Raw genomic sequence first — 11,956 nt, 5'->3', positions numbered from 1 at the left:
ATGGCATCACGGTGTGTGACCACAGTGGAGCTGACAGTGTCTTGTGAGGACCTGCGTAACAGAGACCTGGGCTCCAAATCTGACCCTCTGTGTGTCCTTTTCGAGAGCACTTGCGGGGACCAGTGGCTTGAGGTCAGCTTCTTCCTCTGTCTTTCACCGGTGAACTCCTTTTAGCCTCGTCAGGAGTATATACCCATTAGACCTACACCAAGCTTCTGATTGGTTGTTTTGGCTGTGAATGGATGAATTTATTTTTGTGACAGTAGTAATGATATCCAAGTATGTACTGCATGCTGCTAATGTATTTTTACACAGTATGTACTGTGTCTCATCAGGAAATATTAGACACCCTCTGCTCTGAAACTGACAGGAGGCCAGTTTCATCTAACATGGCTGGTTGCTATTGGCTTTTGTGGCATTGTGCTTATTCCAGAGGAGGAAAAAAAAACAAAAACAAAAAAAAAACACCCAGATATCCCATAAATCATCCGAGCCTGTTCTGGCAAAGTCCCAACGCAGTCAGCTGTTATAAAGGCTTGTTGCACATGGTCTGTTCTGGCCCAATGTTGGTTTCGGTCATCAATTCAGTTATATGACAGCTCTGTTTGGTTTAGCTGCAGGCCACTTGTGGTATATAACATGAACAGCTACATCTGAGCCCTTCTTTGCTGGTGAATAACAGGCTTATAATATGTAATATAGCTCACCTCTGGACTGGTATGGCAATATAAAATCTGGGATACCACTGTACCGTCTCTACATGTGGCGTCTGTGCCGCAGCATAATGTTGAATGAGGGCAGGTCTGGGTCACGGGTACCTGGCGATCAGTGAAGCTGGGTTTGAGGTCAGTGGTCGCTCTGCACTGGGCAGATTAAAGGATGACCCTTAAATCTCAGGTGGATCGCACGGAGAGGGTCCAGAACTGCCTCAGCCCTCAGTTTGCCAAGAGGCTCACGGTACACTACTACTTTGAGATCGTGCAGAAGCTGAAACTCGCGATCTACGACATCGACAACGAAACGACGGACCTCAGCGACGACGACTTCCTGGGCGAAATGGAATGCACCTTGGGTCAGGTGAGGTCACTTCCTGTTCGAGGGCTGGGGGAAGGCCATCCTTTTTTGACCTCTCAATATATATGCTCACGTTTATTGTTTATATTTAATACCAACATTTATATATGATGTTGTAGTAATTGGAGCCTATTTGAGTACTGAAAATGAGGCTGTACAGCAAGGACTACAGAGGAGTCCAACTGCTTGTAAAATCCATTGATCAAACAGATTATTTTGTGTAGAACTGCTTACAGGCAAGTTGTCATACAGCACTCCACAGTGGACATTTTCCAGAGGCACCAAAAGATAAAGAGAACTGAGCCTGAGCCAATTTTGAGAAAAACTGAAAAATGATTCCCCAAACCCCTTTAAAGGCAATCAATCTCAACTCCTGCAAAATGGCAAGAAAATAATGGCAAAACAAAATCCCAGAGCAAAATAGTTAAATAAAATAGTTAAAAAAAATTAAAAAAAACAATAGATAAATAAAATAGCTGGAAAGAATAGCTAAATAAAATCACAAAAACCTAAATGGTTAAACGCAAACAGATGGGAAAAATTAAGCAGCGCTTCTAAGTGCAACAGCAGGGGGACTGAAGACCCATGATGGGCAGCTTTATGTTTTGTTTCTAATAATGTTTACAGAAACTGTGGAAATGCAGCCTATTCAAGCATTTAATGGGTGCTGCGAACACAGAGCAAAGTGAAGACAACCAACAGAGGGAGGCAGAGCTTGACTCAGCACAGAGATTCGGTTTAGGGAGCAAGGCTTCCACTGCATTTATGTGTTCATTCACCATTACAAATATATATTGGTTTCCTCACTGCATTTCAGATCGTGTCCAGCAGGAGGCAGACACGCCCCCTTCTTCTGAAGCACAAGAGACCTGCAGGAGAGGCTACAATCACTGTGAGTTTTAAAAAGGGGTTTCTGTGGAAACGCGACGCTTTTAAACATATCTACACGTGTAGTTCAATCTTTAAACTGAACAAAACAATTAAATCATGTTTGGCATTAATGAATTAAATTTGCAACCCGACAGCAGGGCAATTCTTGCCCTTTTATAATTAAGAGGCAATAAATCGAAACGTATAATAATAACAATGTATTTGATGAGCGCTAAAACTAATGGAATTTAATTCTATTTGATAAGCGAGCAATATGAGATCACATTAGTTATTCATACATGAACATTTAGATCTGTTAAAAGCTTTGTAACTTCTTCCCAAAAACGTATGCACAGAGAGTGAGATCGGTACACTGGCGTTGAATTTCTTTCCTCTTGCAGATCAGTGCAGAGGAAGTCAAAGATAACCGGGTGGTGAACTTCGAGGTGGAGGCGAGGAACCTGGACAACAAAGTGAGTCGAACACAAACCCCGTTTTGCATGTGGCTCCGTGGAACTGCCCCGGGAATCCAGACTGAAGGATGGGTGTAAAACTCAAGGCCACAACAGGTTCAGAGTCTTTATTCACGCAACTGTCCCGGCATTACCAGGCCCTGAAAACCCGCCTGCACGAGTCTGCCTGCTGGGTCGCGGTAGGCAGGGTTTTCACCCCCCGCTCTGGCCAAAAGGTCCTTTACACACGTCTGCATGAATCTCCATCAAGGTGGAGTTTCAGCGGCTTCAGCCGTGGCTACTTGCATGATTCCCAATACACGTCACTCAGTACTGCAGCTGAAAACAGGAGTTGCAGATGCTGCTAAGGTGCTAATGCTGCTAATGATAACAGCAGTGTAACATTTAATTGTGACAATTTAAACTTTTGTTGTGCTGCTTATGCCCCACCGCTGCTCAATCTATACTAATATCTGAAGTTAATTCATTAATGATCAATTAATTCATTTTCATGGAGTAATTTGAAAACAGTGTTAAATTAATTTTATGTAGTGCCTGGAGTGGCTGTTAAAGTATGGAGAAAAATAGGTAAATGCTTTGATACATACACTGTAGTAGTACAGTATGCTTGCCAGTAGTGTTATTTCATTGTTAGGAACCTGGGTTTATAACTGAGAGGTTGTAAGTTCTTTTCCCAGGAGGTGCACAGACATTTGTCTCTTGGTGAATGGTACTTAACCGGAATAGGAGCGTCTGCTAAATGCCTGCATTTTGAATCTGAATTGTTTCAGGATTTCTTTGGGAAATCGGACCCATTTCTGGAGATCTACAGACAGACTGAGTCTGGCTGGCAGCTGGCCCACAGGACAGAGGTTAGTTCCCCAAGCATCGCTGCCACACTGTAAAACGTTCAGTTAAATCAGCTCGGGGCGACATAGCTCAGGAGGTAAGAGCGGTTGTCTGGCAGTCGGAGGGTTGCCGGTTCGATTCCTGCCCTGGGCATGTCGAAGTGTCCCTGAGCAAGACACCTAACCCCTAACTGCTCTGGTGAATGAGAGGCATCAATTGTAAAGTGCTTTGGATAAAAGCGCTATATAAATGCAGTCCATTTAGCTCTTATAGAGTACATATGGTCGCTGCTGTTAGAGCTGAATTAACACTGAACATGTTACTGTGCCATAGTGAACATAGCAGACAAATGATGAGTCCTGATCTAATAATAATCATTTTAATAAAAATGACAATCATAATTTTTATTTACACATAACTTATCACAAGGCCTTTTCAGATGAAAAATAATAAAATCGAGGCAGTATGACAGAGAAGTACATAATCAGATAGAATACTAGCCTAACATTTGGATACAGTGTTACAAAGCTGGTTTTATAAAGCCGAAATCAAATTGAACTTTTAAAGAAATTTCAAGCTCGCAGGGTGTGAATGTTTCTTCTCTATGCAGGTTGTTGAAAACTCCCTGGATCCTGTGTGGAGGCCCTTTCGAATTCCCCTGCAGAGCTTGTGTGGGTGTAACGTGGAGCAACCCGTGAAGGTGATCTTCACTGACTGGGCGTGGCCAAAACCAGGCCACACCCATCCCCGTGGTTTAGGGGTGGAGCCACTTGGGTGGTTGATATCAGTCAAATGTTGTATTATGATGTTTTAGGCCTTGCAGGCAATATTGAAATACATTTTGACATATTTAGACATTTTGGATTAAGGTTTTATTTTTGTAGGAATTAACCACCTGGAACCATAAGCTTTTAAGTGTTGTTTTATGCTGTCTTCAGATGCAAACCATTTCTAGTTTTTGTATTTAAAATGTGTTTATTCAGAAATATTTCTTTAAAGGAGTCTTGCTTGTGCCACTTACAGTAAAATGTTGGATAGAAATATGATTTACAATATCTGATTGAATGCATTTTGTCACCCACAGATACCATAATATCACAAAATAATAAGTATATTCACAGATCTGTGCTATTTATTTATATATTTATTTTTGTGTGAGTCATTATTGAATATTTAGCAACAGGAACGAAAGGGAACATCATTCCCCTTCTTGCTTTACTGTTATATGTGCCAAGTACAGCCTGTTCATACTATGTGATGAAGTTCAAATTGAATTTCTGACTGGTAAAATTTCCCTTTTGATTTACTGAAGTAGTGCTTTTAACCGGTTTTCCAAAGAGGTATAGTGTGTCAACATTTGTAGCTAACTTCGATTTACAAAAACATCCAAATATTTTTTTATTTATTATTCAAATACTTTTCACTGTGCAACCACTGGATGGAGGTACGTACTGCTAGGTGTGCCAGTACTTTGGACCGAGCAGCTCTGTGTCTCTGTCTCTGTATTTCAGGTGGAATGCTATGACTTTGATGCTGATGGTTCTCATGAGCTGATTGGCTCATTTGAGACTGACCTTATTCAGCTTCAGCAAGCTTCATGGGCTTCACCTGTGAGTTCACTTTGAAAATCATTCTGTACTTAACTCCCAAATTTTATTCTTTATCATTTCTTTAGATTTTGAGGTGGGAAATCATAGGCGTTTAAAGAAAAAAAGGCTCCATTGTTCATGAGTGTGTGTGTGAGTGTGTGTGAGTGTGCCTGTGCATGCTTGTATGTCACTGTAGGTACGTGTTACAGGTTGGTAAGCTGAGTTACCTCAGGTAACCTCTCTCTATCTCTCTCTCTCTCTCCCTCCCTCTCTCTTTCTCTCTCCCCCCCCCCCCCCACCTCTCTGTCTATCTAGGCAGAGTTTGAATGTGTGAACAGCACAAAGAAAGAGAAGAAGAAGAGCTACACAAACTCGGGCATAGTGAGCGTCAGACTGTGTCAGGTGCGTCGAGTCCTCCGGTCTCCGTGCCGTCGGCTGTGCGCCCAGTAAAACGCTGTGCTTAGGCCCTGCTCAGGCTCATGCTCTTATCCAGCTCTGAGACACCTGGCCTTGAGCTTGGGTCTCAAACACAGGGAACGTAGCGTCCGGTGGAACAAAGTCCTGCACGTGTGCCGGTCGACCTTAAGTGAGATTGGAGATTCCTGCGTTATGGAATTGCTAGTATATTATTATTATTATTATTATTATTATTATTATTATTATTATTAATAATAATCCCATTGTGCTGTACCACGTACTGTACAAGCAGAAAAATAAAGACTCAACATTCCCAGTTTGGCTGTTGATGTCCAAGCCGCACTGGAATGGCCCAGCTAAGCCTGTCCTAATCGCAACCCCAAACAATGTTTGTATGAAGAAACTGAAACTGATCGAGCAAAGTGCGATCTAGGACGCTCGATGAACATGCATTGTTGATCGCGAATGCTTCTTGTACTGGAGGTTGTCCTCCAGTAACCCGACCCTGAGTCTGGCTTAAAGAAGCATAAAGGCTTTTTTTTTCTGAGACTTTCATTATTTTCTTTCCAGAGAATGACCTGAGATGCCCTTGAAGGCCGAATAAAGACTTAAAGTAGCCTTAGGTTTGTTTACAAGCTGAGCTTCATCAGCGTTTAAATAGCTACCGTACACATTATGCAGCAGCACACAGTAAGGCTTCACAATAACGGAAATTGTGTATCATATTTTTTATGGCATGTCTTTAAGGAATGTTTTGACCTGAACTGCATCTTTATAATGCATTCTCAACATTATCATAAACGCTACAGAAGAGTGACATAAATACCACATTTAGTATTCACTGTGTGTACTGCGGCCCAGAGCATATTGCAAATAAGGATCAGAATGCTTCAACCTATCCACAGCATGGTATGTGCATTCATATGGCTACCAAGCACACAGTGTATACTTTGTGTGGGCTGGTATGTCATTGTAATATGATACTTTGTGCACTATGAAAATGCAGTTAATATAGTGCGATATCGAATATAATATGCTACTTTTTTAATTACGCAGGTTGTGAAGGATTACAGCTTCCTGGACTATATCATGGGCGGATGTCAAATCAACTTCACTGTGAGTTACAATCCTTGCACTTTGGTGCCATGCTTTCTGCTTGTCACATCAAGTGAACAGCGTTGAGCAGCATCTTTGTGTTTCGTGTCTTTTTACCTTAATTTCTCTTTGCCTTAAGTGTTCTAGATTCTAGTCTTGGATTCTACTTTACAGTTAAGTTTTACGTTTGATTGGCTGTAGCCATCCTGGGGGGTGGAAAGTTAGGGGGGAATTCTGCCTACTGCCAGTTTCAAAAATAGAAAATATCTCACAAATTAATGTAAGCTATATTCAAAATGGTGGAGATGTGTCTTGCTTTGTAGGTATCAGAGTGGAATAAACCACACCAAACAAAAAGAGTCAAACAATCTTCATTACACATACCTATTTGAAATACATGTGTTTGAAACACTGCCTACATATTGTGTATAATATGCAAATCCCATACTACATAACCATACATTAACAATATGTCCACTGAGGTTTGTTACTTTTGAAGCATCTTGTCTTGGGGGATGGGGTGGGGGGGGGGGGTCATCTAGGTGGGCGTGGACTTCACGGGCTCCAATGGTGACCCACGCTGCCCAGACTCCCTGCATTACATCAGCCCCGATGGCTTCAACGAGTACCTGGCAGCCATCTGGTCAGTGGGGACGGTCATTCAGGACTATGACAGGTGTGGTTAGCCTTTTCCAGGTGCATTTACCAGTGCCACAGCACAGGGTTGTCATAGCAGCTCTGGTTCTGGAGGCCTACAGTGTCTGTAATATTTATTTATTTTCCTTTATTCTACCTGTTGAGTCCCATTGAGATTTCCACCTCCTTTTCAAGGGAGCTCCAGCCAAGAGAAGCAACAAGCAGTCAGTTTACACATAAAACACCCCACGCAAAGGAACACCAATAAAACAAATTATACTGGCACACATACTGGTATACAATTCAGGTAGAACAATTATAAACATCCGTTTTTGTGTGATTTGAGTGATTCATTTCAGCTAGGGATTGGCTAAATACTACGTACTATCAAAGGCCTAAATTGGCACAAAAACATCCAAATGTTTGGAAGCACCAACAGACACTGCAGCCCTCCAGGACTGGCGTTTGACACACCTGCCTTAGCATGACTACTCTGTTAGCCCGTATCATTTTATTTCACAGTGTTAATCCGCTATTATCCATTGCACTTCCGAAGTGGCAGACAGGCTAGCTGCTCACATGCAATTTTAATGTTTTTTGATGCAATGACTGAATTAAAAAAAATAATCTCTTGAGTTATGTAAATCATTACAAAGGCCTTTTAAGCCACAATGGAATCACGATCACGTAACAGGAATGCTAATGCTACAATGCGTGTTATCTACATTATGTATTGCGCGAGTCATGTGATCCCGATAATTACATTTCGAAGCTGTTATCTGAGTCACTCTTTTTCTCTTCGCCGCAGTGACAAGATGTTCCCGGCGTTCGGATTCGGAGCCCAGGTTCCCCCAACGTGGGAGGTGAGCCGCGAGCCAGCAGCCCGAATGCATTAAGGCATTTCCACCATAGAGTTCATTAAAGAATGTGTATAACGTAGATGCGCTTCCACTGTGTCTCTTTCAACTGCGTTCCCTTCCTTTTTGCAGGTCTCTCATGAGTTCCCCCTCAACTTCAATCCCGCCTCTCCGTTCTGCGCAGGCATGCTTTCATCATCATCGTCAGCTTTACATATTTTCATTTAACGGACCTCTTTCCTGTATGAAGTCCCACGTATATCTCAGCACTGTTTGGGTCAGACGAGGACAGAGGACAGTTTTTTTTTTGAAGGGATGGAATTGCTCAGTATAATGAATTCTCAGGGGAGGTTTTTAAATTCATCAAAGGGATTAATAATGAGAACTGCAAAGGGCATTTCAGCTCGAGTTCTTTCAGGACAACATGGCGTTGTATGTGGGAATAAGCTAAAAGCAAATTCCACAGAAGTATGAAGAAAAATTCTTATCATTTTTCTGCAGAGAATTGTCGATAGCTTGCTATGGAATGGCAAACCAGGGTGTATAATAGAGGCAGAGACCCTTGTGGTGTTCTAAACCGAGCAGGAAGCATAGCTGGGTGCACTCTATCTTTGCTCTTCAATCTTTGCCTTGAACAGCAACAGGGTTTAATAGTTATTGGTGTTACACTGCACTTATGGGGTCAATTAAAAACCCTGGGTTGCTCAGTCGATGTGCCTTACTTGTTTCTCTGGGCCTGAACCAGGTTTCTGATTTCAAGCTAAAATCAAAAGAGTGAATGGCACTGGTCTAGCCAGCAGTCAGCATTTATTGTGCAATATTACAATATGTTGATAATATATTTAAAATATAATTTGTAGCATATTTAATTTTGGTACAGGTAGATGGGTTGATTGGTCATTTCTCCCCAACCCCCCCCCCCCCCCCCCCCCATCCCAGGAATCGAAGGGGTGCTGGAAGCCTACAGAAGCTGCCTGCCGCACATCCAGCTGTACGGGCCCACAAACTTCTCCCCCATCATAAACCACGTGGCCCGTTTCGCGGTCCGGGCGGCCCAGCAGGAAACAGCCTCGGTGAGTCGAGCCCTCACACTGAGCCTGAAACCGCACGCGCTCAGTTCAGTTGCTCCGGCAGGAAGGGACATAATGATCAGTTTCCTTTGAAGTGATTTATGAAAAAAAAAAAAAAAAAAAAAGTTATGAATTACCTTGCTGTTACCTAATATGGGTAACTGGAGCAGGGAAATTAATGCGTGCCTTCTGGTGCCTTTTTCACCCGAATTCACCCGAGGATGGGCCTTTTGCACCTGCACCAGGCCCTCACAATGGTGGCTGGTGCACGCTGAGCATTACCACCTAGAAATGTCTGGTTATTTATTCTGTGACAAAAAGCAGCAGTCCAACTCTTAAGTATGCTGAAACTAACTTATAGCAGATGGTCCTTGTGTATTTTTGATACTTTATTCAGACGTGGGGAGAGCAGAGAGCGTTAGAAGAGATCACGGTACAGGAAGTGCCTTTTGCGGGGAATCGAACCCCTGACCCTGTGAGGGGACGTGTATACTGTATGGGTTGGGAGCTGAGGACATGAATCCGAAAGCGGATGCGTTTCCTGCCGTGTGTGGCTGGCGCCAATGTCGGAAACCACAGTGTCTGCGTCAGACAGGGACATAATTTTGTGCGCGGAGGTGTTCTTGTCAGGACACTTGGCATAGATTGCTAGACATGGCCGTCCACGTCTCAGGACATGCCATGAATTTTCAGTGAGGGCAGAGTTCACGATTTAATCGGAAATATCCGAATCTGGAAATACCTGATCACAAATGTGACCCCGGAGTGTGCAGAAGTTTCTAGAAATACACAAGGGGAAACTGCCCACCGTCATATCATGACCTTCACACCCCAAATTTCTCAGAAATGCGATCATTAGTTAATTTGCGCGTACTGCGGTGGTTATACTGCACATTCAACAGTGGGATGATTCAGAGCGCACACACCGTACCCTTCCTCCCGTAACAGCAGTACTTCGTCCTCCTCATCATCACCGACGGCGTGATCACCGACCTGGAGGAGACGCGCGCCGCCATCGTGAACGCCTCCCGGCTGCCCGTGTCCGTCGTCATCGTGGGGGTGGGCGGGGCCGACTTCGGCGGCATGGAGTTTCTGGACGGGGACGACGGCCCCCTGCGGGCGCCCACGGGAGAGGCGGCATCCCGCGACATCGTGCAGTTCGTGCCTTTCCGCCACTTCCTGGGCGTGAGTCCTACTTTTACTCATCGGCGGTATCGGAATCACTTCCTGGGGCTTCATGCATTATGTGCAGCACTTGCTCATATGAAAACATGGGCTGTCTTCTAATTAAGTTATGTTTTTTATTATATGGTGAACATACATTTTCTTGATGAGTGAGTGAGCCTTACATTTAATATAAAGTACATGCTGCATTTTTGTGAGGTTGCACATCGAGCACACATTTTCCCCAGCAGTGTTTCTGAATAAGATGTCAAATTTTTGGGGGTAACTCTTGCTTTTTGGGCCTCCCTGTCTCCCCAGGCCCCCATGGAAGCGCTGGCTCAGTGTGTGCTGGCTGAGATCCCAGCCCAACTGGTGTCCTACTTCCACATGCTGGGACTGAGCCCACCTAATGACCCCACCCCCGCCCTCACTACTGACCTGCCCCTGCACCCCTAACCCCGCCTCCAACCTCAGTACTGACCCGCCCCGACACCCCTAACCCCGCCTCCACCCTCAGTACTGACGTGACCCTACACCCCTAACCCCGCCTCCACCCTCACTACTGACCCACCCCTACACCCCTAACCCCGCCTCCACCCTCACTACTGACCTGCCCCTGCACCCCTAACCCCGCCTCCAACCTCACTACTGACCCGCCCCTACACCCCTATCCCCGCCTCCACCCTCACTACTGACCCGCCCCTACACTCCTAACTCCGCCTCCACCCTCACTACTGACCCACCCCTACACCCCTAACTCCGCCTCCACCCTCAGTACTGACGTGACCCTACACCCCTACACCACCCTACACATCCGAGTCATCCTCTGAAATTCCTCACACCTTTATCTTTGCAGTTTACCAGCAGGTGGCAGCAATGAGCACAAAGCAAATGGCAGTCCAAAGAAAAGCATTCCTTTGCATTTTCAGCTTTTGTCATGATCATGCATTTTAGCCTCAGGCGCACACACACACACACACTGCAAGGTAGAATTTCATATTTTACCCTTTTAAAGAAAGACAAAGTTGGTCATGTTTTATGCTAGTTTTCTTCCATTTCAAACTGAAATAGAAGTAAGATACGTACATTCAAGTAAGTTTTAACCAGTGGGAACACATGGCTTCTCGAAACGGCAATTTCATTTTGCGTGACTAAGACTAATGACCTCTCCCACGCGACCTGTGGGAGTCGCTCAAAGGACAGATGCCATTCTAGACTGCGTTTTGATGGGCGCACTGGAGGAATTTACAATGCTGATTTAAAAGAATACACTGGCGTGGGCGGGCCGGGTGCCTCCTCCATTATGAAATGACGCACGCAACTTTGAGAGTCGATAGAGAAGGCAGAATGACTGTTCCATTCAACGCAGGCCTTTGTGCAGAGTGAAGATTTTGTGTGCGGAAATAGCCACACTGTAATAAGCTAGATACTGTGGTGGGCGCTGACCTATGACTCACAGTCCTAATTGGTTTGAATATAGACCCCGCTCAGCTGGAGGTGAAGAGAATTGAAAAGGTCTTGTTAATGGCGAGATTCTCGTGAATTAATCACAAAAGAAACAACCCCATTATCGTGCACAAATGCGTACGATTTATGGATTTACTTTGGGTTGATATCTTCATTTCTAGGTTTGTGAGACTTTCAGTGAAGGGCATCGCATACTTTACAAACACATTTCAACCTCTTACACACACACACACAAACGTGCGCGCACATGTGCACACAGGGACACACAAATTATTACGCATTTTCACAGACTTGTTGAATAGGATTACATCAGCACAATGTCATACGCGGGGTTGCAAGTTGCATGGGATGACCTTACCACAGTTTCATATGTTTCACCTCTTGTTAGAATCAGAGCCTTATCTACTATGCCCTCT

General features: G+C 44.3%; 1 protein-coding gene across 1 annotated transcript; it reads left to right on the top strand.

Annotated features, from left to right (window-relative positions):
• On the top strand, window positions 1-10,529 carry LOC118233572 (copine-3-like). Its single transcript, XM_035429331.1, has 15 exons — window positions 1-132; window positions 898-1,077; window positions 1,892-1,966; window positions 2,346-2,417; window positions 3,188-3,268; window positions 3,856-3,945; window positions 4,757-4,855; window positions 5,150-5,236; window positions 6,308-6,367; window positions 6,889-7,022; window positions 7,791-7,845; window positions 7,972-8,023; window positions 8,779-8,912; window positions 9,858-10,094; window positions 10,392-10,529. The coding sequence occupies exons 1-15, from the start codon at window positions 1-3 to the stop codon at window positions 10,527-10,529; spliced, it is 1,626 nt and encodes a 541-aa protein (XP_035285222.1).
• The last annotated feature ends 1,427 nt before the right edge of the window (window positions 10,530-11,956 follow it).

The sequence above is a fragment of the Anguilla anguilla genome, chromosome 8 (genome assembly GCF_013347855.1).
Source record: "Anguilla anguilla isolate fAngAng1 chromosome 8, fAngAng1.pri, whole genome shotgun sequence".
Taxonomy (NCBI): domain Eukaryota; kingdom Metazoa; phylum Chordata; class Actinopteri; order Anguilliformes; family Anguillidae; genus Anguilla; species Anguilla anguilla.
This window is presented reverse-complemented; position numbering and strand designations above follow the sequence as displayed.

Excerpts from the sequence above, each read along its gene's own strand:
- LOC118233572 (XM_035429331.1), top strand. The coding sequence starts at position 1 with ATGGCATCACGGTGTGTGACCACAGTGGAGCTGACAGTGTCTTGTGAG. Across the intron at positions 3,269-3,855 it reads AGCTGGCCCACAGGACAGAG|GTTGTTGAAAACTCCCTGGA; the intron begins GTTAGTTCCCCA and ends TTCTCTATGCAG. Across the intron at positions 7,023-7,790 it reads GTCATTCAGGACTATGACAG|TGACAAGATGTTCCCGGCGT; the intron begins GTGTGGTTAGCC and ends TCTTCGCCGCAG.